The 24,689-nt window shown below is 39.6% G+C and overlaps 2 protein-coding genes across 5 annotated transcripts; one reads left to right on the top strand and one right to left on the bottom strand.

Annotated features, from left to right (window-relative positions):
* Positions 1–547: 547 nt before the first annotated feature.
* Positions 548–10,873, bottom strand: BYSL (bystin like). The gene is made up of 7 exons (XM_026676882.2): positions 10,344–10,873; positions 9,070–9,232; positions 6,319–6,457; positions 5,877–6,010; positions 4,739–4,899; positions 1,856–1,958; positions 548–996 (listed from the first exon to the last, which is right to left on the bottom strand). Exons 1-7 carry the CDS (start codon positions 10,624–10,626, stop codon positions 648–650), a joined length of 1,332 nt encoding a protein of 443 aa, XP_026532667.1. The 5' UTR covers positions 10,627–10,873; the 3' UTR covers positions 548–647.
* A 1,580-nt stretch (positions 10,874–12,453) lies between these two features.
* Positions 12,454–23,936, top strand: MED20 (mediator complex subunit 20). 4 transcript variants are annotated; one of them, XM_026676883.2, is made up of 4 exons: positions 12,454–12,641; positions 14,684–14,838; positions 16,974–17,227; positions 19,413–23,936. In XM_026676883.2, the coding sequence occupies exons 1-4, from the start codon at positions 12,628–12,630 to the stop codon at positions 19,626–19,628; spliced, it is 639 nt and encodes a 212-aa protein (XP_026532668.1). In that variant the 5' UTR covers positions 12,454–12,627; the 3' UTR covers positions 19,629–23,936. The 4 variants fall into 4 exon arrangements, with proteins under 4 accessions (XP_026532668.1, XP_087815889.1, XP_087815890.1 ...); XM_087959763.1 differs by lacking the exon at positions 12,454–12,641 and adding an exon at positions 12,648–13,626; XM_087959764.1 differs by lacking the exon at positions 12,454–12,641 and adding an exon at positions 12,648–13,365.
* The last annotated feature ends 753 nt before the right edge of the window (positions 23,937–24,689 follow it).

Below are 24,689 nucleotides of genomic sequence, written 5' to 3' on the forward strand. Positions count from 1 at the left end.
GCAGCTCAAGTTCTATCTAGCATGCTCAAGTTGCATGCCTGTCTGGTCTGACCAGCCGCCCTTTCATTCCACCCTTGAAAAGGGTAAGCCAAATTAGTACCATACAGACACCACTTCTGAATCTATAGGGACTGGATAAGGTGGTTGGGGTCATGGGTCACCGTGTGATCATTGTTTTACGGGAACGAGACCTTGATTATCCACACTTATAAGGGGCCCTATTCCACAAAGCAATGATTTCTCTCTTCCGATGTTTAGTTTGCCTCACAGAATTGGCACTCTTTTTATCTTCCTGTTAATCAGAATTGCAACTCTTCAGCTTGCTGCTCTTTATTAATATTCCTCTATCAATGCCTCCACAGACCACATCATTATCACAGTCCTTTCTGAGAGGGGTTTCCCGAGAACCTTATAATTCTACTATTAACATTATTTAAGGAGGGCTCTCATCTGCAAGAATACTCTTATTTTGTCCCAAGCATAGCATTGATAAAAAAAAAAATCTACAAAAGCCTTAATTCCTGCAAAAAGGCTTGCTAAGTTCCAATGTTGTAGGATCATTTTATTCTTTAACTTACAAGTCCCATCATAAACAAATCACAACAACTGAAGTGAGCCATATACAGAGTCCTTCACCCTTACTTTGTTTACTCCATTGCAACTGGTGGAATCCCCTCAATGTCCCGACATTTGGAGTTCACCAGTTCCCTGCGGATTTCTGGAGAAATCTGGGAATGGTTGTGAAACTTCAACAACTCCAAGAGAGCTTCTTTCTGCTCGGAGGACAAGTCCTCTTTGTAGCGCTGGGCAAATGTCAAGAAGCACTGGTGCCAAAGGACCGGTAGGGTTCGCTGGTCTTTCTGAAAGGCTAGAAAGTGAAAAACTAGAGCATCTACAACACGGAAAGGCAAGGCATATTTCTTGTCAATCAGCAGACGGAGAAAAATGCTGTTGGCACCACTGTATTCCATCTCAGCAATCTTTAGCATAGCAGCTCTAGCACAAGAAAACAAGAGAAAAAGAATGGAAATAACACTTGAGTGCATGTTTATAGAACAATTTGATCATCTGATTGCAAAACTTAAGCGAAGGGTGATCAGGGGCCAAAGGATTAAGGGAATTTCCACATGATTTCAAAATTGCTTTGAAAGAGAAAATTGGGATCCCTAGTGATGAAGGAAGTTAGAGGAATAGCAAACCTTGTCCCTCTGCCTCAAATCCAATGCCTCCAGGCATGGATTTGGCTATGCCAGCTGGGATTATAGTTAAGTCTAACACCAAAGTATGTGCAAACCTGACAGGCACTGGACGAAAAGCAATTGGGGTTGTGGTTGGAGCAATGAAATGCAAAATGGCAACAATTCAGGTTGCTAATGTCTGTTACAGATAGCGCTCCTGTGCTTTGGAGATGGCCTGATTCGTACAGATAAGAACCTGAGGCTTTTCTTTTAAGCTTTACCTCTGTCTTGCATGGGTACTTGCTACTGTCAGGGCATCAGAGTGGAACCCTTGGAAAAATTGGCAACCCTATTCCTGGCATGAAGTAATTTCCCCCAAAACATTTAGGCCGCAACAATCGTATTACATTGTTGAACCCAAGAATATAAGTAAATGACTAAATACAAGAATAGTACAAATCAAGCAAGGATTGAGTAGCAGACTGTTTTCATAATTCCCATTGCAAATTATGAATATAGTCTGAAATATTTTTTTTCTCCCAAGACACTAAAATATTTTTTTGCCAGCAAGGTTTGAGAGCCAAGGACACAAGGATGAATGGCAAAGGAGACCCTGCTCCACATGCGCATCCCCATGACTATTTTCCTTCCACTGTTAATTAGCTCAGCTTTCTTACCCCGAATGAAGGACTGGAATAGAGCACTTGGTGAGGATGCTGCCCACAATGATTGCTTCTCGCAATGTGCATGTTCCAGACTCACACAAAGGGATGAGAATTCCTGAGAGGGAAGGGAAAGAGAGAGTCAGAGATAACATAGCCTCTTCTAATGTAACACACACAAAATCCCAATCAGAAGCTCAAACAAAAACAGAATTCCCATCAGAAGCTCACATTAATTAGCACACCAGCTTGAACTTGATTCTTCATGCTTCACGAACTTGAAACTTCAAGAATTCCATTTCTCTTAGATTCACCAATGTCCTTCTACTGACCTACTACCTTATGGAGTAGGACCAACTACAGGTAAGCCTCGAGTTACCAATGTAATGGAGCCTGCCAATTATATTCGTAACTCAAGGATTCGTAAGAGTGAACCAAGTAATTTGAACTCCCCGCTTTTGCCCACACAATTTGCTAATCGAGTGTGCAGATTGTTAAGTGCACAAGGTATCTCAGCGTGGCGAAGGCCATGAGCGGCCTAGTGATAAAACAAGCCATCCAAGGCCTCCCCGACCCACTGAGACACCTCATGCTTCTCCTCTCCCATTCTGCCGTGCTGGAATCACTTAATTTGCAAAAGTCTTGTCTCCTCTCTGCCGCACTTTCTTGGCTTTTGAGGGAGACGAGAGCAGGACAATTTCCCTTCCAATGTCCGGTCGGCTTGCTAATGCTTTTCACACCAAGAGTATGAAAGGTTCTGGGGGCCCTGATCTGGCGTGACTTCAGGCACCATTCTCTACAAAAACAGACGGGGGACTGAAGTTGCACAGCAGAACTTTTCACTCTTAGCATGAAAAGCATTTGCAAGCTGAGTGGACACAGGAAGGGGAATCGTCCTGCTCTCCTCTCCCTCAAAGGCAAAGAAACCACCGTAGAGAGGAGACAGACCTTTGCAAGGTGAGTCCAGCCTGGCAGGATGAGAGGGGGGAAGCAGTGGTGAGGAACTGGAGGGGGGGGGGGGCAGGGGAATAGGATGAATGTTGCAGTGCCTCTGCAGTTGTTCGTTAAGGGTGAACAACTGCTGCAATGCTGCAACTTTTGTAATTTTGAGGCTTTGTTGTAAACACCTGGGTGGGTTACTGCATAATTTCAAATGGTCAATAATTGAACTGTCATAACTAGAGGATTACAGATTCACTGATCTCCACTTTCTGCTGCTAGTTATAGCTCATTAGTACGAACAGGGTGAGCCAGCCTTGGTCTCACCTCCACTAATCATCCGTTTTATCAATAATCCTATGTTTTAATCTTTTTCAAACACTACGCTACCTCATTATTCTTTTCAACATGCATGTGCTGTATAGGAGGATATGGAGAAACCATTCCAATGTTGAAGAGCTTATATCATTTCTCTACGATTGCAGGGACTTACAAACTGTAGTTGCAATTTATGCAATTCAAGAAGTTTTGAATGTAACCTAGGGAGACTTTCAAAAACTGATTACAAAATTATTTCAGAGAGAAAAGATGGGGGCCTTATATAACACATACAGCTGAAGAGTAACAATATTAACTGTACTTCAGTTTAATTATGCTTAAATGTAAATTAAATCACATCAAGTACAGGTAGTCCTCAATTTACAACAGTTCATTTAGTGACCAGAGTTACAGTGGCACTGGAAAAGTGACTTACCACTATTTTTCACATTTACGGCCACTGCAGCATCTCCATGGTCACATGATCAAAATTCAGCTGCTTAGCAACTAACTCATATTTATGACGGTTGCAATGTCCTTGGGTTATGTGATCTGCTTTTGCGAACTTCTGTCAAGCAAAATCAATCGGGAAGCCAGATTCATTTAACCACCATCTTACTAACTTAATAGCAGTGGTTCACTTAACGACGGTGGCAAGAAAAGCTATAAAATGGGGCAAAATTTAGTTAACAAATGTTTCACTTAGCAACAGAAATTTTGGGCTCAATTGTGGTTGTAAGTTGAGGATTACCTATATTGGACTTCCCTATATTGTTTGGAATAATGTATGACCCTCAGACTAGGAAAACTTCTGCATCTCCTCTCATTGTAGTCTCTACCAAATTTCAATTTTTCCCTGCCACATTGTTTTTGCTAGTTAGTATTGATCCATGCCAACTTATCTTTAACCACGTATCTGTGCAGCTTCATACTTTTGGTTGCTACCTTTGTTGCTTGCATGACAAAATGTATTATCCTTTAAAGTCTAACTTAAGGTTTTCTATTAGATCGCAGAGGGATATCAGAAAAAGCTGGATCCCATCACCTCTGCAAAAGAACCCTCCTCCATCAGGTTCCTCCTTCTAGCCTTTGTTGCTTGGCAGAAGCTATTCTGAGGTTGCACTGGAGGAAGTCAGCCTCTCCTCTGATCCAGCTGACGATTCAGCAACACCAGTTCCTCTTCCTTTTGAACCGTTTCTTTTTCAGCTGCTGGGACAGCAAACAGAAATGGGCGCCCCCACCCCACAAACTCCTTGATCTCAGATTATAATCCTAAGGAAAGAAATTTGCCTCACTGAATTTGAATCTGTCAGAATCTTTTTTGGTTCTTGTGAAGGTGGTCCTTGACACAAAAACAGTTAATTTATAGTAGTAGGGGAAGAAATGCAAGCAAGCACAGAAAAAAGGCAAACACATATTTCAGATCAAAATGAAACTTCTAGCTTGCATATCCTATCGTATTGCCTTTTAAAATAAATCTATTACAGGACAATGGTAGCAGTGAAGTGTGAGAGAATAAATCTGAAACAAATGCTTATAAGATGAGAACATTAGCAATGTATTTTCTAGCGGATACCAAGAAACTAAGAATTGCTTGACAATTTTATATTTTAAATTATCATTCAACTGTAAGCAACTCACCTTTGAACCATGCTCCGGGTTTGAACAAAGCCTTCTTCAGAGCCATATAAAGATGGAAATTGAGGCGTTTGTATTCAGCAATATCATCTCGGATTCGTGGGAGAAGCACGAGATTGTAGAATCTCTGGGCCATCCTCTCTTTAAGATTAGAAGAAAAAATTCTAGAACAGATAATAAAAGCATGGGAGGAAGGAGAGAAGGTGAAAAAGCAAATATTTCAGCTGGGAAAACTATATAAGTTAAGATCAACTTTTATAATACAGTATATATATCATTTTAGTATGCTTATAATAATCTCAATAAATATTTTATACAACAACCAAGCTTCAGCGATGTTCACACATACGAAAGACAAAACCTAGAAAGGCCATATAAAAACCAGATCTTGACATATATGGATCTCGTAAAATTCTCACAACTATATTCAACAAGAAAATTAATCTTTGCAGTGGCTTTAATGTTCAGAAGTAGGAATGAGTAAAAGTGATTGATTCAAGAATAGAATTCCAGAGAATTCCAGAATTTCTGTTCCCCTTCCAGGCTACGCTGAATCTCTTCCAGGTGGTTCAAAAGGGCTCTAGAAATATATTTCTCCCCAAAATGATTGAAAGTGTCCAAGATATAACATTCTGGTCAAGATAAACCTGTTTAAAATGCTCTGTGAGAAAAAAATATAGAATGTCCCTAATACAGAATGTCCCTAAACTGAGCCACTAAGGTGTCTTTCATCTACTACCCTTTGAACAAAATGCCTATCTCATCTCACTTATATGTAGTGCAAGAAAAATGTGTTTTTTAATTGAACACTGCATTTTTACTTGACAAAGAAGCCCATATAGGATTGCTGGATATGAATTTCTTTTATGAGAGGATTATGCCTATCAATAACATTCAGAAGTAGAAAGCCCATCTACAGTACTAGGGTTCAAAAAATAGGGAAATATTCATAATTACACCTCAACATCCCACACTAAAAAAAAAATCTGAAAAGCGTGCCTTGGGAGTTAAAATAGTCTCTTTCAGTTTTATAACATAAGCTTGATTTATTGAAACTGTCACTTTGAATGTGTCCAGATCAGAAAGGAGCTGCTAGTGAATGAAAAACAGCAAGGCAGCATTATTTACAGCAGAATCCTACCTTGTGGCTTGGTACATGGCAGCTGCTGTCCATGTTTCTGGCTCTGTGATATAAAGCATCTGCTCCCAATTGGATAATGCTGGGACTATCTTGAAGGCTTTGGGCAGCTTTCCACTTCTGTATTTTGACAACACCTTTAGCAACATTTTAAAAGTGATTAATTATACAATAGTAATAATCAGCATTTGCTAATTACAAGCTATATATCCTGTTCCCAAAGTCTTTATAGCAAAGAGAGATATCAGGGATCCTTCACTGATATTACTCTATTTTCTTTTCCATTAATATTAATAACTATAATAAACTGAAATGCAGTATTAGTTATGAACATCACACATGACTGGGTGTACTAGATTTTTTTTCTTCAGCAATTAGCTCACACTTATTTATATACATGATTTACAAACACATAGCTAGCAAAACACATACCCATTACACTTACTTCTTTGACACCTTTGTAGACTTCTAGGACACGGGGGTTAAGCTTTGGCATGGGTCGGCCAGATATTTCTGACATCACCGTCTCCACCTCCGTCTGTTTTTCTGTTAGCTTCTCCATGATGATGTCTGCTAAGGTGCGCCTAATAGGTGCCAAATAGAGGAAAATGGAGCAGATAACTTATTCAGCCCCTTATTAGCAAATTAAGTAGGAGAAACAGTATTAAAGGTGAATTTTAATGTGACTTGTAATACTTCAGAATAAAGTTTCTTAGGTGGCCCTTCACTATCACCTATGATTGTTCAGTTCAGAAGATTATGGTTAAAAACAAGCAACTTGAAAGTGCAAACATCTTTACTTATACTATCATTTAATACTCCTGTCCAATCTCTTTAAAAAATACAAGCTTATTTTCTACATTTAGGGCAATTTAGGAATTCCTCTTTGTTCTCCCATGAGAACATCTTCAGAGCAGATTTGGGGTCCATACAATGGCTGCAGTGGGAAGAAAACAAGCAACGCATAACAAAATGCAGGCACCACTGATAAACGTTGTACTTTTGAAAATGCCAATTTCACAGCTTCTCATACATCCACATAACATAATATTTAGTTCACAAAAGTTAAAAATGAATATATATAAAAAGTTACATTACAAAGTTATGCCAATAAAAATAAATTCAAAGGGAGGTAAACTATATAATATTTGTGCTGGGTTTCAAATTTGTAAAGATAGGACACACACATACACACACGAATTAAAAATAGATGTGAATCTCGAGATTCTAAATGCAACATTCTGTACCCAATAATTAAAGCACCATCTGCTGGTTAAAGAACAACAAGAAAAGAAAGTTTTAGAATTATAGAGTACCTTGTTGCTAGCTGAAGCATTGATTTCAACATCCACTAAGGGATACTGAGGCATTAGTGAGAAAACATCCCCAATCCCTTAAGACGCATCAGTACATCCATTACTATTGGAGGCTCCTGAACAGGTAAATTTTTCTGAGATAGTCTGAAGCTGCTTAGATCCATTAGGAGACACTGACATGTGGAGAAACTGTCATTCTGATCAGTACCATTACACTGCCATATCTGAGTACAATGGAGAAGTTCCTATAGTGGATATGACTAAAATCTGGCCCACAGAATTCCTTTGGTAAACATGAACTATAAGAGAGTACACTGGTGACCTAAAATCTGCCCATCTCTTGCATTTACTTATATGAGGAATTATAATGAAGAATTTTCTCTGTGGATAAAGGGAAATTAAAACTTTAGTCTTGATGAGAACTTCTGAATGAAACAGTTACTATTTACCATGGGGATACTGCAAAATGGACCAGGGCTTGACTAGTGATGGGAAACAAATGAGTTAGCTATCTAAACATGATCAGAATCTTATTTATTCACAGTTGGTAGATTTAGATTAGACAAATATATGGTTTTAAAGATTGTAAGACTGAATTTGAAATAGAATTGTATATAAATAATGAACATGTATGTAACTGCTAAAATGTATGGGTTTTTTTCCTGAAATTTGAAAAAGAAGTATAAGCAAAAGAACTGATAGAATGGCTTAGAAATCTTGCTTACAATACACAGATGGAACAGGAAAAAATGTGATTGAAAGGATTTAAATTTACATGATGATATAATCTTAAGGGGGAGAGTTAAAGCAATTAAAAGATGTTGAGCTGGAAAGCTGACAGCCTGGGTTTGAGAGCTGAGTGTCATGCAACAGGGTAAGTTCCCATTGTTTGCCCCAGCTCCTGTCCACAAGCAGTTTGAAAGCATGCAAATGCAAGTAAATAGTTATCACTTTGGTAGGAATGTAACAGTGTTCCATGTTTCTCAGCATACAGTCATGCTGACCACATGACATGAAAATGTCTTCCAATAACACTGGCTCTCTCATGCCCTAGAGTCGGAATCGCCTGGACAGGTTATACCTTTTATAATCTTAAATTGGTTTGAAACTCAATATTAAAAAAACTAAGATCATGGCATCTGGTCCCATCACTTTCTGGCAAATAGAAGGTGGAGAAATGGAAGCAGTGACAGATTTTATTTTCTTGGGCTCCAAGATCACTGCAGGTGGTGACTGCAGCCATGAAATTAAGAGATGCTTGCTCCTTGGGAGGGAAACTTGGACAGCATATTAAAAAGCAGAGACCTCACCTTGCTGACAAAGGTTGGTATCGCTGTGGTTGTCCTAGTAGTAATATATGGATGTGAGAGTTGGACCATAAACAAGGCTGAGCATTGAAGAATTAATGCTTTAGAATTGTGGTGCTGGAGAAGTCTCTTGAGAGTACCATGGATTGCAAGGAGATCAAATCAGTCGACCCTAAAGGAAATCAACCTTGACTATTCTTTAGGACAGATACTAAAAGCTAAAGCTCAATAATCTGGCCATCAAATGAGAAGAGATGACTCATTGGAAAAGACCTGAGGCTTCTGTTCCTCTTTACATTAGTTATAAATGCAATTATAAATTTTATCTCTTACTCTGCGATTACAACCTGCCTCCTTTCTTTCTATAATTTATCCAGCTTAATTAAAACCCAAATCATAAAGTTTATTTTTTCTGTTTTCTGCAAAAAGTCGAGGTGTTGCCGATCAGAAATAAACATAGATATTGCCTTTTCTCTGCTCAAATTAGCCATCTCAGCAAGTTTCATTTACATCATCCATTAACAATTTATCCTAGAAGCTACCATAATATCGGTATTTGATCATTTGACTTACCTCACTGGTGGGTTCTTGCTCATGAACATTTCAATGGCTTTTTCGTCATCTGAATTTACAGTCATTTCTTCACAATACTCTTCCTTCTCCATGGCTCCAGCTGCCCCCAGCTCTGGCCACTCATCATCCTCTGCATCTGAATCTCCATCCTTTGAGGTAGGTCCTGAAAAAGAAGAAAATATTTTAGAGGAAGCAACTTTAGATTACACTTTTCATTTAAATGAGTAAAGTGGGGGAAGGGGTATCTATTATATTAGAATGTCCATTAAATTCCAATGGCATTGAATTAATATCTACCTTACCTGTTAGGCTTACATAAATTCAAATGGGATTTTATATATGCATATTTTATGCAAAACAACTAAACCACAATCTATTAAATGGAGTTTATCCAACCTGTATGATTAACTGATTATGTGCCATCAAATATGTGTTGACTCTTCACCACCACATAGATTTTCTCATAATGATGTCTCCCTAACCTGCTTCTCCATGTCTTATATATTACATAATATCATAAATATGGAATAACAGCAGCTAAAAATCAGCCATGTACTAGATATTAAAAAACAATGTTATATCAAATTTTATTTCACTATCCTGGATAAAGAAAATAAGAGCTCTAGATAACACAAGCCAGAAAGATTTCACATTTCTGTTATTGACTGAAAAGCTAACCATCCTTTTCCTCTACTAAAAAAATGAAAACAACCCAGGAGTTATGGTCAGAAGTTTAACTCCAGCCTCCATCTACTGATATTCTGTATGAAGGACAAACAATTTTTTTTAAAGTCTGGGTTCAGATATAATTTTAGAACCTACTAGGCAGTTTTTGTTTCTCTGACAGTTAATATCCTGGAGGGAGGCTGATCAAACTCTTGCTTTATCTCTCACAGCTTCTCATGTTCTTGGTGGGGTCGGTGTCTCCTGCAATTGCGAGATTTATATCTTGCAGTTTCTCATAAGTAGCTTTTCTGTTGTGACTTTCACAATGGCAATCTGAAATCCCGGAAGCCTATGGCATTATACCTTTTAAGACGCCGACAAATAATCATCCGTTCACCCTGGCATTCCCTGGTAAATCTTATGGATTACTCCCTCCCCGCAACTTGTTGCATATTGTGTTTTAATCATTTAAAATCTTCGGGTAAACCGCAGCAAAAACGTTTTTTCTTTAAAAAAAAACAAAACCACGTGTCTTTCCGAATACTTTGGCTGAACAAGAAAATAGTTTGCCCCGTCTTTCCAGCCACAAGCTTCCTAGACACACTCACCCAGGACCGTCGTCTTCTTCCTGGGCTCGTGGCTCCGGCCAACGCCGTGCTCGGCCTCCAGCTCTTCTTGCTGGATGCGAGCCTGCTGCAAGATCCGCCGGGAGAGCTTCTCGTCCACATACTCGCCCTCCTCTTCTCCCCCACCATCATGCTTCCCTGCCTGGCCACGTCGCTTGATCCTCGTGACGGGCTTCACGGCATCGCTCTGAGCAATCTGCTCGGCCAAGGGGACGCTGGTCGCCGTTGCCCCACCGGAGCCTCTCGGCCGCTTCGCCTTGGGCATGATGATCCCACCTATGGAGCACGCAGCAACGGGAGGAAATTAGGACTTGCCCACGCGCGCATGCGCGTTCGTTGCGCATCGCCCGGGTGCGGAGTTACAGCTGAAAGGAGAGGTGACTCCGGAGATCCTGGAGACTTTTTAAAACCTCCCCGAGAGACATAAGGGCATTTTCCTTCTTTTTCTTTGGAGCTGTGTTGCGTGTGGCATTGCAACACAGATGCGATTTATTGTTCTCGGGGAAGAAGTCGTGCGGGCTGGACAGAATCAGTGGCCTTTCGTGTAGTCCAAGGGTCTTCAAACTTGGCAAGTTTAAGACTTGTGGACTTTATTTATTTGATTTGATTTGTCAATCGCTTACAAGATAATAGGTATAAGTATATACATAGTTATGAATACATGAAATGGGTACATATAAGGAAAATAAAAAACAATAGGACAGGGACGGTAGGCACGTTGGTGCGCTTGCGAGCCCCTTACAGACCTCTTAGGAAAGGGGTGAGGTCAATAGTAGACAGTCTAAGGTTAAAGTTTTTGGGGTTTGGGGAAGAAACCACAGAGTCAGGTAGAGTATTCCAGGGAGTTGAAGTCCCCCAGGCTTAAAGTTGCCAAGGTTGGAGACCCCTGATTTAAGATGAAGCTGCCTGAGACTGCAGTGTTTTTATTGCGAATTGAGAGCCCACAGACTTACCCTGAATCAATTCAGAACTATTGATAGTTCCTGTCAGCAACCACTGGGAGCAGAAAGTAGCTTTTCGACTCAATGTCAAATTATAAGTTTATATTTGAGACTGTCCACCTGATGAGAGGTGGGAGCAAAGCTCTTTTTCCACCTTATAGCCATGCTCACTTCATCAAAGACACAAGTTGTTCAGATTGTCCTTTGCATGATCGTCGTTTGCGTGATCCTTGGATTATAGTAGTGTGATCACAGTTGCCTTAGACCAAGGATCTTCAAACTTGGCAAGTTTAAGACTTGTGGACTTCAACTCCCAGAACTCCAGAGCTAACCTGACTGGAAGAGGAATTCTGGGTATTGAAGTCCACATGTTTTAAAGCTGTCAAGTTTGAAGACCCCTGCCCTAGACATAGTTAAAACTCCACTCCTAACAGTAGATGTTACCTAGTTGGGTAATGAAATGTCTGCAAGGGGGGGTGGAGCCCAAGCTCAAGAGAGGACCAAAGACCCCCCACAGTTGAACCCTGAGTTACAAATGTTTTCTATAGTTAAAACAGGCAAAGTGATACCTAAATGAAAGGAAATTTAATCTGCCCGTTAAAACTGAAGTGGGAATCCACCTGTTTCCAGATAACAGGCCAACTTAAAATGATCAAAGTGAGAAATGCTGGGACTGATAATTTAGCTATGCATGGAAGAAAAGAAACCTCTTTCACCTACTTTTAAAATTTGTCTTCCTTTCACCTCCATTAAAAACAATATGCATATGCCACAAATTAGGAGGCAGCTTGGTGCACTGAGGCACATGTAAAAGAATGGAATAGAGTAGAATAGAATAGAATTCTTTATTGGCCAAGTGTGATTGGACACACAAGGAATTTGTCTTGGTGCAAATGCTCTGTGTACATAAAAAAGATACATTCGTCAAGAGTCAAGAATCATAACGGACAACACTCTTTGGTTAATGTGCTATTATCGCAAACGGATCTCCTTTATTTACGCGCATTCTTATCAGGATGTGTTTCTTGCAGAATTAAGTGGGGTTAATTCCTGCCAAAACAGCAGCACATAGAAACAGCAGGGATTATTCAACAGGAGACGCTGCTTCGCCAGAGCTCTCGTCGTCATCCGGTCACGTCACTTCCGCTTTAGTTTCTTCTGGTAGAAGCGAGGGCAAGGAAGGCGGGTCTGGCTGGGAGGTCGCTGCAACGCTTCACAATCCGAGAGGAAACAACCCGGAGTTGTTGGGCGCCCTTGCTGCAAAAAACAACAACAAACAAAAACAAAACCCCCGACCCCCATCGTGCTCGGAGGCCGTGGCAAGCATGGGCGTCACCTGGTAGGGTATTTTTGTTGATGTTACGAAGCTGATGGTGTCTTGGAACGCTTTGGCTTGAGCGCTTAAGGTGCCAGAACGAGGTTGGCGCCTAACCGAAGAGGATCTGGGATTGTAATACGTATCTTAAGCACTGCCAAGTAACGAGGGAGGCCATGGAACAGCCCGTGTAGCTGCAGACATTTTAAAGCAGGGGTCTCCAACCCTGGCAACTTTAAGCCTGGCGGACTTCAACTCTCTTGAAATACCCTACCAGGTGACGCCCATGCTTGCCACGGCCTCCGAGCACGATGGGGGGTCGGGGCTTTTGTTTTCGTTTGTTGTTGTTGTTGTTTTGCAGCAAGGGTGCCCAACAACTCCGGGTTGTTTCCTCTCGGTTGAAGTCCGCCAGGCTTAAAAGTTGCTAAAGCTGGAGACCCCTGCTTTAAAGAGACTTTTCGTACGGGTGGTGGTGGAATTTCTGATTTCTTTATCCTCTTGCTGTCAAGGAAATATTTATAACGCAGCCACCTGGCGAAATATTCTGGACTACCTCCCTTTGCCTTCAGTCTGCCCGTTTATAGAAGATGGGGATCGTTGTCCGACACACCCGGAGGGCGCCAGGTGGTAATATCGAGCGCAATACCGAAGAAAAGGCGCGGCTAACGTGAGGAAGAAAAAAAAATCCCCAAGAGACTCACGTTCCGTAGTTTTGTGATGGTTTTGACAACGATTATTTGCAGCAACGGTTAGCCCATGGTCGCATCCTCAGCCAATCTTCAAAAAGATGTCCAATTGTGGTGGTGGATTTCCTAAGTTCCGGGTATTTCCTCCTGAGTGTTTACATCTCCAGAAATAGAATTGTGAACCTACATATGATCTTATTCTATCAAATCAAAGTTTTATATCTGAATCATTCCTTGAAGTTTCACCAATTGCAAAAATAAGTCTTATGTGCTACAACTTTGCTTAATATAGATTTAATAAGTAATCTGACTCTAAAACTACTGTAAGAACAAATATATTTTATTTAAATTTTGCATAGGCTGTTGCTCAAAAGTAAACTATAAAACTAATATATACTTGGAAGGAAGCATGTTTAATGTCAGCTCTAAAAATGTTTTTGTGTAGTAATGTATTAGTAAACTGCGTGGGGTTGTAGGTTTCACTGTTTTCAGTTTTGTTTGGACCAAACATAATTTTCTAAAATATAAAAAGTATTTGGGCAATGACAGTCTCCATATGGGTATCAGGCTATGGTTTAGATGGCATTTATGTTTAACAGGAAAATATTGACAGCTTAAAATAGGGAGACAAAGACTATAGTCACATGCTGTCTTTACCAGTTTGCTCTGAGTCCTACTGTATTATCTGAAGGGGTCTTACAGGTCAATGTATGCCTTACCTTGTACTTTAATTTTGATTCTTCAGGATCAAAAGGACATGGGTGGGAAAGTAATGGGGGGGGTTCAAGTGAAGTCTCTCTAGGTCAGGGGTCTTAAAACTTGACAGCTTTAAGACTTGTGGACTTCAACTCCCAGAATTCCTCCTCCAGTCATGTTAGCTCAGGAATTCTGGGAGTTGAAGTCCACAAGTCTTAAACTTGCCAAGTTTGAAGACTCTTGCTCTAGGTGAAGTCTCTTTAGGTAAACTATGTTGTCTTCCTATTCCTCAATTCATTCTCACAGGAAAACAGATAACAAGGACATAAGAAGCACAACAGTGATTATGGACACATTTGGGCAACTGGCTTTCTACTACAGTGTGAAATCAGAAAATGTTATTGGCTAGTCAATGCGAACACAGGCAAAAATGTTTGGTAACAGCTAAATCAATCATGATTTGTCTGTTATTGGACATAGAACATCTTGCCTATAGTTAGTACAGACAATGCTTAGTGAAAGTGCTATTGTGATATAGACAGTCTTCTCATTTGATGCAGAGTAAGGATGCTCCATTTCTTACACTCATTTCCTTGTGTGTGTTGTCACCATAGCAATAAATATAGGTTTTTTGGAAGTATGCATCTGTTTTTCATAGTTAAAAAGTCATATTTCTTGTGCTAGTATATCTCAGATGCCAGTAGCAGAGGGAAAAAGTGTTCAGCAAACAGTTGAAATCTTAACAAGAAAACTGGAACTACTTGGTGCAGAAAAACAAGGAACATTTTGTGTGGATTGTGAAACCTACCACACTGCGGCCTCCACAATGGGCAGTCAAGGTGAGTTTTTTCTGCCTTCAAAAATCGGTATACTCAGATCCTTCCAGTACATTTCTATTCGTTAATTGGAACATGGTGACATTTAAATGCATCTCAGCAAGTAACTTTATAGCCAAAAGTAACTGTAAAGTAACTTTTATCATGCAGAGTAACTTTTTGACATATAGTCATTAATCTTCAGATACTAATCGTGAACTAATTAGGTTGTAAAGAAGCATGTTGGAAATCTAGTACTTTGTGTATATATATAATATTTTACCACACAATGCTGTCCTGTTAGCTGTTAATTTGGATACTTTACTGAAGCATTAAGGTTTCTGTGTTTTAGTTTCTTTGTCTTATCTCAGTCATATGAAGATGACATACTATTAAATCTTGGGCAACAGGAAAAGCTAATAGTTTAACAGCAATCTTGATATCTGACAGCAACACTGCATTTTTCCCAAGTGCAAAAACATGCTTGTCTGCTCAAATGCACCTGGTCAATATCAAGCTTTCTTACCTGGTTGCTAGAAATAATTATTTACTATATAACTTGGAACTTTAATTGATCACAAACAGTAGCAAGATATGGCTGAAAAATCAGTTTCAGTTTTGGGTTCCATCACTAGAAGTGTAGCTTCCTAATGACTGGAAAGAATAGTTCCGTTCTATTTTATATTGGCCGGTAAACTCTTGTGTTACATAACCAGTTACAGGAACTGAATTTCACACACTTCTGTTTGATAGAATCCTTCCTAAAGAAGCCCAGTGAGGATAACTGTCTGGAAACTAAATCCTACAAGGAGAGACTAAAGGAACTGATTAAATATTCCTTGAGAAACAGTGACTGAAGAGGGAGGTATAATGCTGCTCTTCAAATATCTGAAGAGATGTCTCAGGGAAGAAGGCCATGATCATGTTAGAATAGAAAAAATGAAATTATCTTAAGTTACAAAAAATCAAATTCTTTTTGATATTAGGAAAAAAAATTCCAAATGGTAAGAGTAACAGTGGGACCAGTTACCAGTTCTTCTCTAGAAGCATTGAAGAAGAATCTAAATAAACTGTTGGGAATGCTTTAAATAGGATTTTTGGTTGAATCAGAATTGAACTCAGTGATTTAACTGTCCCGTTATAAGTAGAATGCTATTTTAATGCTTTTCAGAACTGCTTATGCATTTTTATCCTTTCTTTATGTAAACAAATATGCTTTTCTTTTTAGTACCACTTTGTTTTAAAAGTTGCCTTCTGTGTGCTCAGTAGAGCAAACCGAATTAACCTAATTTTTATAAAATTTAAAACACTGCAGTATTAAAAACACTTATTTAGGGAGTGTTCTCCTGTTCTAGATGCTAGTTTTAAGGGAAATCATGTCAGGACCAAATATTCTGTTTAAACATTTGTTTATGTGACTGTCCACAGAATGTGCTGCTGCTTCTGTTGAAAATTAGTTTTCCTTAGGCCTAAAAGTTCACAGCAGAGAAAATCCTTTTTCTTTCACGTTATTTGGAAATAAGCTGTATGCTTGTTTGAAAGATACATCCTTCACATTTAAGGCTAAAATCCATTCATCTGGAAGTAAATCCTTACTGCATGAAATCTCTTCCATGATTTGCTAACTTCTTTTCCTGGGTTGAATTGTTAAGCCTTGCAGATATTTATTAAGGTTCTGTGCAAGAATGATCCCTGTCAGTTTCCATTTTCAAGCACCTTAAAGTATGCTCACTAGAACAATGGTCTCCAACTCTTGAGCTTGCCCTAGTACCAGGTGATGGCCTATTTGAAACTGGGCCTTGCACCCAGCACTTACACAAATGCAGCTGCGCACGCAAGCATGCTTGCCCCCACCCCCACCCCCCCGTTTCCCAAAGCTGGAAAGGTTGGGACCCAGTGCATTAGAATGTCAAAAGATTATGTTAGATAAGATAAATGTTTCTCTAGCTTAGAACAGTGTTTCAAGTAGTTGAATAATATCATTACATTTCACATAAATCCTCAGCGACCATCAAATCTTTTATGGAGAAAGAATAAGATAAATATTCTGTGATATAATCAAGTGCTTTGAAAGAGGGACAAAGATGTAACAGATGTTACAATTTTTCTGGTTCCTAAGAAAGAAAAAATAGTTCTCTGTTGTTTTGCTATTGTTTCAGGACAGACTGCCAAACTGATGTATGTGATGCACAATTCGGAATATCCCCTCAGCTGTTTTGCTCTCTTTGAAAATGGCCCATGTCTCATAGCAGATACCAACTTTGACATACTTATGGTGAAATTGAAAGGCTTCTTTCAAAATGCTAAAGGGAACAAAATAGAGAGCCGAGGCACTCGGTACCAGTACTGTGATTTTTTGGTGAAGGTTGGTACAGTCACCATGGGGCCCAGCGCCCGTGGAATATCTGTTGAGGTAAGGGTTGGCTGAAATAAATAGCATGATTAATATTTGGAATAATAGGAGCTTTTTATTTGAGATCATATCCTGAATGCTGCACATATAGTATAGCTAGTGAAAGGTGACCATAGTATGTTGGCTACATCTCTAGAATAGAGAATCTATCTTGATTAGTACAGCATGAATAAGCTTGAGATAAAACTGGAGTTTGTTTGTTTTGTGGCAGATGGGCTAAAATATTCAAAACTGACATTGGTGCCTTAGGATTAGCAGGGAATGCTTAATGTAGCATGGATATGATTAAAGCTGGTAACTCATATATTATTCTTATTTACTATAAAGTGTTATATGAGCCCAAATTGACAAAAGTTACCATCAAACTAAGAAAAAGTGAAAGAATGATATAAACGTGAATGAGATTGCTCTGATCTTGTGGAGTAGAATATAAACATGGAAGTGAAGATGTAGATTTAATTGTAATGAAAGCTGCCTAGAGTCTAAAATTTAGGTGACTTAAGTCAGTAAATAAATAACAGGGCTAAAAATTACAATTTTCAATCTTCTAGATCAGGAGCGTCCAACCTTGGCTCTTTTAAGACTTTTGGATTTCGACTCCCAGAATTTCCAGCACAGCCAGGATGAGAGTTCTGGGTGCATATGAAAATAGAAATTTGTAGGCTGATGATAGTTGAATTGGGAGTGGGGAGGATTGCAACATTCCAAATGGATGGAATCCAGGGTTATTTCACTGAATTGACTGGATGGGTAAAAAAACCAAGATGAAATGACACAAAAAATACTGGGCTATTTAAATATCCAAGAATGAGCGGACATGTTTAATAAGTTTTTGCTCATAAAAAGGTCTTTTTCAAATACATGATTTAAGTCTATTCATGCATACAGAAAGAAAAGGAATGGATTGAAAAACACGAGTAATTGTTTATACTGAAAGACTGAAATAACTGCAGGATACAAAGGTGACAAGAGGTTCTGAATATAGGACAAACCATTCTTTTCACAACATCAAGAGTGTATCTTGGGAAAAGATGGACATAGAAGTAGAGGAAAAAGTGAAAGAACTGAGTGAAAGCAGAATAGAATGCAGAAAGAGTGAGATGAGAATGATTGCCAGGAAAATACTATACAATGTTCTAGATAAAAAAAAGTAACAGCAAAGGATGTAGTCAAAGAGCAAGAAACAATTAAGATCTTAAACAGCATAAAAAACAAAGAGCAATATTGATAGAAATAAAAACATTGTTTTGGATGTGGAAGAGAAGATTAAAGAAGGAGCCTCTAGAATGGATGGACCTAAAAATAAACACAATGAAATTATTTTAGATAAAGCAAAGTGACAATGATGCCAGGGATGTTTTATAAATTATCATACTTTGGGCACATTATGTCAAGATCCAGTTCTGTAAACAAGACTACAGTATAATTCTGGGATAGATGTAAGGAAAAAGAAGAGAATGACTAACAAGGTAGATAAAGGTAGATAAATTCAATTTCAGCAGCAATGGGTACAACATTGGAAGACCTGAAAGACCAGATTGGGGATAGATTGTAGTGGAGAAAATCTACCTGTGTAGTTGCTAAGTCAGTCTAATAACTTATTGAGTGAATAGCTGTGAATGATTCACAGAAATTAAAAGATGTGTTATATCCTCTTGTTTCATATATTTAGGTATAAATGTATAAGGAATGCTTATGATAACATTAGAGATATACTGACTGGGATCTTGCATGCTCTTTCAATTACAAACAATCCCATGTTGTTAGTTAACAACTAAATGGTTTGTAGTGAATATAGGTGTAAATGTTTAGTTTAAAAGTAGGAAACATGGAGAAATTTTAAGATATGTTGTTAGATACTGGGATAGTATAGGTTTGTGGCAAGGAATGAAAGTTTGTGAAAGGACTGGTATTTTTTATTATATTTTTGTAGAAAAATGTTAAAAACTTACTTGCTATGAGTCATTTTATAAGATGCATATTTACAATATTTTGAATCTTATCTGAAAGAAAGCCCTATATTTGTTTTGTCACAGGACAGCAATATGCTACATGCCCAAAGTTAAACATAACTAGACTTTGAGAATATGTGTGAAAATTCCCTTTTCCTTCAAGTTTTCTAATTATTGTTAGCTATGGAGCTAATTATGATTGATTCATAATTTTAATTTTTTGTTGTTGTCAGGTGGAATATTGTCCATGTGTCGTAACCACTGACTGTTGGAACCTTGTAATGGAATTCATGCAGAGCTTTATGGGAAATCATGCTCCTGGTATCCCCTCTGTGTTCAATAATAAGCATGACAGCATCTACAATCCAGCTGATACAATAGTTCAATACATGGAACTTTTCAACAAAATTCGCAAGCAACAGCAGGTGCCTGTGGCAGGTATGAGATGAAGTATCAGAAAATGTTCTTCAAGTAAGCAACCACTTTGTTGAATAGAAATTCAATCCAGTGTTCTAGATGGCAGTTGTTACCCATCAAAGCAACACATCTCTGTTCTAAATATCTTTTTGTTGAAGATGAATACTCTCTCATATCAGACTCTCAGAAATCTGTGCCATAGTTACTTTGCCCTTGTTTTAGATTCAGGGAATCTAGTCATGGAAACCAATATCTGTACTGTTATACATAGGTTAAATTTTATATTAATGAAAACATAGCATCTGTATGTATTGGTTTTAAAGATGTTGTTTGTCATTGTATTCTTCTGTCCAGTAGGGAGTAATTATTGTTTAGTTTGTATTTTGCTCCTGTAAAGCCTTTTTGTTCTCATATAAATATATCAATCTTCCCAATTAAAAAGTTATTAAAAGCTATTTTCTAATTAATTTAGTCAAGTCTTGATAAATTAAATTCAGAATTGTCAGTATCAGATCAATTCCATATAGACCAAACAACTTGGCTGTGAAAAAAGTATATTTCAGTAATTGATTCTTATTGCCATCATATAAATAATCTGGTATAATTTAAAATGCAACCTGTTTTTTTTTATTCCTTGCACATGGGTAGCTGTTTAACTTGGAGAACTAGAGCATAAATATATTTGAAAAGAATGTTGGTCTTACCTGATATGTTTATTCTCTTTGGTGGTAAGAGAGTCCAAATAAGGATTAACTCTGTCTCCTAGCTGATTGGATTGAGTCTGTTAAAGGTACTTTAGCTCCACCTCTGTTGCCAGCTTTCCCCAGCTTTCAGTGAAGTCACATGACAGACTGGACTTGCCTCTGTAAGTGGGATAAGAACTAAACTCATCTTCCCCTGGCCTGCACCCCAGACCAGACGTACCCAGGGCGGGGCTGGACTCTCTTACCACCAAAGAGAATCAACGTATCAGGTAAGACCAATGTTTTTTCTCCTTTCTGTGGTTGTGAGAGTCCAGGTAAGGGACATACCAAAGCTGGAGTGTCCAAAGGAGGGTCAAGTCTGGTCCTGGTCACACTGCTCTGTATGCATTCTCTGCAGAACTCATCTGTCAAATGCTGCATCAGCCAGTGCGAAGGCGTCCAAGCAGTAGTTTCTGATAAATGGAGAGGGTGAAGACCACGTAGCTGCCCGGCAGATCCTGCATGGCCCAAGCTGCCATTGTAGCCACACTCCTCGTAGAATGGGCTGTCACTCCATGAGGCAGTGGAAGAGACCTACTCTCTTAGGGTCTAGAAATGCAGGAACAGATCCATCTGCCCACAGTCGATGGTGTGAATTTACCACCCAATGTGGCTGTTGAAAAGACACGACTCCGTTTTATGGAAAGCAGCAGTCCTCTAAATATAGCTCTTCAAAGCTCTATGGACATCAATCGTTTGCCACACCCGTTCTAATGCATGACCAGGGTTTGGACAGAAATTAGGCAGGATGAGTTCCTGTGCCCTGTGGAACCACAAACTGACTTTAGCTACAAAGGCCAGATACAACCTCAGGACCATCCTGTCCGAGTGAAAGATGCACAGGTCCTCACAAACTGACAGAGCCGCCAACTCCGAGACCCTTCTAGCCGATGTTATTATGTAGACTAGCAGATCTTAGCGGTTCGAAAGGAGTGCGAGTAAGAGGCTGTAATACTTTGGACAGGTCCTATGTGGGGTACCTGTGTACTACCGGAGGCCGAAGATTAGTAACTCGTTTAAGAAATCTGCACACTGTAGGATTGTGTGTTAGGGAACCCGACTTCCCATAAGGCAGAACTGAAGATAAGGCCACTCCCTGCTGGCGAATTGTATTAGCTGAAAGTCCTTTGTTAAGGCCATTCTGCAGAAACTCCAAAATATTTGCAATAGGTACAGCTATAGGATTAAGTGCTGACTTAGAGTACCACTGACAAAAAGCCTTCCAAGTTGCATCATAAATACGTTTTGTAGAAGGCCTTCTAGCAGCCTGAATAGTCTGGATAACTCTATCTGAAAGATTATCCCTCCTCAGAGAGCCCCACTCAAGCGCCATGAGGCTAGCTGTAGTCACTGTGGCTCCGCATGAACCAGGGCTCCCTGATGCAGAGAGATCCTGTCTTGCAGAATTCTCCATGGCAGAGCAATGGATAAATTTACCGGGTCTGCAAACCAGGGACAGCAGAGCCAATAAGGCACCAGCAGGATGACCTCCGCCCTCCTCCAAAACCTTCCAGACCACCACTGGTAAGGGAAAAGGAGGAAAAGTGTACATGAGGCCTGGAGACCACCAGCTTTGTAGGGCATTGGTCCCCTCCACCCCTGGGGTGATGAATCTGGTGAAGAACCTGGGCAGTCAGGTACTGCTTGGGTTAGCAAATAAATCTACAACGGGTTGGCCGAACCTCCTTGTCATCTCTTGGAAAAGAGAGGGACCGTATGATTTCTTCTGGCTCTGCTGAGCCAGTCCGCCTGCACATTGTTTATTCCAGAGATGTGCTCTGCCCAAATATTTATGAGATGGTTCTCTGCCCAGCGGCCCAAGCATTCCGCTTCGAACATGAGGGACCTGGACCATGTCCCCCTTTTCAGTTTATGTGTGCCTTGGTGGCCACATTGTCATAATTAGAACATGAGCCCCCTCCACCAAATGTTGAAAACTCCTGAGGGCCAAATGAACAGGCCTCAACTCCAACCAGTTGATGTTTCTTCCTTGTTCCAGCCATGACCACTGACCCTGCACCATTTCTGACCATAGATGCATTCCCCATCCGGAAAGGCTGGCATTGGTTGTGATGATGAGCCTGATGGGCTCCTTGAATAGGTGACCTTTGCAGATCGCCCATGATTGCCACCACTGGAATGACCTTGTTACCGACCTCGAAATCCTGACCTTGAACAAGGAGTGACTCCTTCCTGCCCTCCCTTGGGGGCTTGCTAGAAGTCTGGGCCTCTGCCATTTTAGCCTGAAGGACAGGGATGCATGTGCCAAAAGAGGAGGGGGTGGAAGGTGAATGCTGCAGCCCCCCCAGACCCCAGGCCCCTACATGTGCACCAATGGATTTCTCCTTACCAGGTCTTCTGGCTTGCTTCTGGCCCTGCAATGCCTTTAGCTAAGCTCTGTCCACACCCTGCTGGAAATCCTGTCCTGGCCTTTGGCGGGCTCGTGCTAGGCACTTCATGCCAGAAGAGGGCCAAGAAATCTGTTGAGGCCCTGATCGATCTGGGTCAGGCCCTCCAAGGCTGCGACACTTGATCCTTTCCCTCAGTACTGGGTCGCTTCCCCCAGCACTGGCACTAGCAGCAGGAGCACAGGCTGATCAGCTGTGAAGCGGGCTGATCCTCCCACCGATCCACGTTCACCACTGACTACACAGCCATGGCTTGTACGTCTGCAGCCCTGCACGCTGCTTTTCCTCAGGCAGCTCCAACAATAGAGCAAAAAGCCTGCAGCACCGACCTCTTCTTTATCTCCAAATCCTCCAAAACACACTCTTTGCAAAACTGAAAATACAAGAGGTTAAAAGACACGTCCGTCAGTCCTGGCTGAGGGACTAAGTTGAAAGCTGGGGAAAGCCGGCAACAGAGGTAGAGCTAAAGTAGCTTTGACAGACTCAGTCCAATCAGCTAAGAGATGGAGTTAACCCTTACCTGGATTCTCGCAACCACACAAAGGAGAAAGAAAGATTCAGTTTTAAAATTCTAAAGTCGTAAATGTGTAAATTTTCATCAGGATTTTATATGGATAACTTTATTCAAGAGTCAGAGTCTATTTGGTCAAAGTAACGACTGTTATTTTGTAACTGATTTCAGAATGTAATAACTTTTATCTGTCTATGCATAATAAGCATTGTACTACTGAAAGTGAGAGTAAACATTTATTTGAAGTTTTGGTTTTGTGCTCAAACACTGCAGCTGTTAATTGTATTTGGTCATTAATGCTTTCTTTTTCCATTAGAAAACATTAAAACTATATAGAATTAAAAATTATGGTCAATATTATTGATTGGCTCAAAACAATTATTGCCCAAATCATTCGTGATGTTTTTATTGGGTAAGCAACTGTCATTTTAAGTCTATATATTAAAACATTAAAGTGCCTAGAAATGTTTCTCAGTATTTTTAACCTTACTCATTGGCTATGAGCCCAGAAAGATTTGACAAATTGTTAATATATGCAGAAAATTGTCTGCATTGTAAGCAAATGAATAATTTTAACATAAGAAAATTGAATCTGATCTATGAACCATATGCAACTTTAATATGTTATGACTTTTGTGATTGCTGATGAACTGCAGGCAATAAAGACTGAAGACTCAGGCCTTTGGGTTGTTGATATTGTGCATTTAAAGGAGTTAAATATCTGTTCTAAATGTATATACATGAAAGTAAAACACTAAAAGTTACAAAGACTGAAGAATGGGACTTACATGTACATAGAGCTTGCTTTTTGCCTTTCCAGCCAGACTGCCTTTGTAAACAAAGTCATGACACTCATATTTATTATGATCTGGACTCCAGCTTTTATATTCTAGTATGTAAAGGTATCCCAAATATTATTTCATTACATTGCTTTGGATAGTTTTACATTTTAAGACATGATATAGAAGCTTTGCTCAGCTAACTACCTATTTGATCCTTGGTCCTAATGGCTTATTAGATCTAGAATGGGGAGCATCTGGGTCAGGAGATTTTTTTAAAAATACTTACAAAAAAAGAATCATTACATCATCATCATCAAAGACTGTAATATAATAGAGGAGAAATTGGCCTAGAAACTTGTGGTCAATATCTTCTTTCTGGGTCAGATGTTAAATAAAGGGTGGTTGATCAAATCCGGTCAATCTTGGATGAAAGAGGTTTATTACATAGTTGGAGTTAGTATCCTTTTGATACCATGAATGAAAGAATTTGTTATTCTTCTACTTGCTGATTGGGAGGATGGTATTCAAATGCAGAGCTGTTTTATCCTCCATCTGTATAAAATCTACATTTGATTTCTCAACTTTGTGGAACTTCCAGATGTGAGGATTTCTATTCCCAGAATTCTCCAGCCAGTATAACCATTACTGA

This window comes from Notechis scutatus, chromosome 3 (genome assembly GCF_049901735.1).
Source record: "Notechis scutatus isolate UNSWTSFEM ecotype Mainland chromosome 3, rNotScu1.2, whole genome shotgun sequence".
NCBI lineage: Eukaryota > Metazoa > Chordata > Lepidosauria > Squamata > Elapidae > Notechis > Notechis scutatus.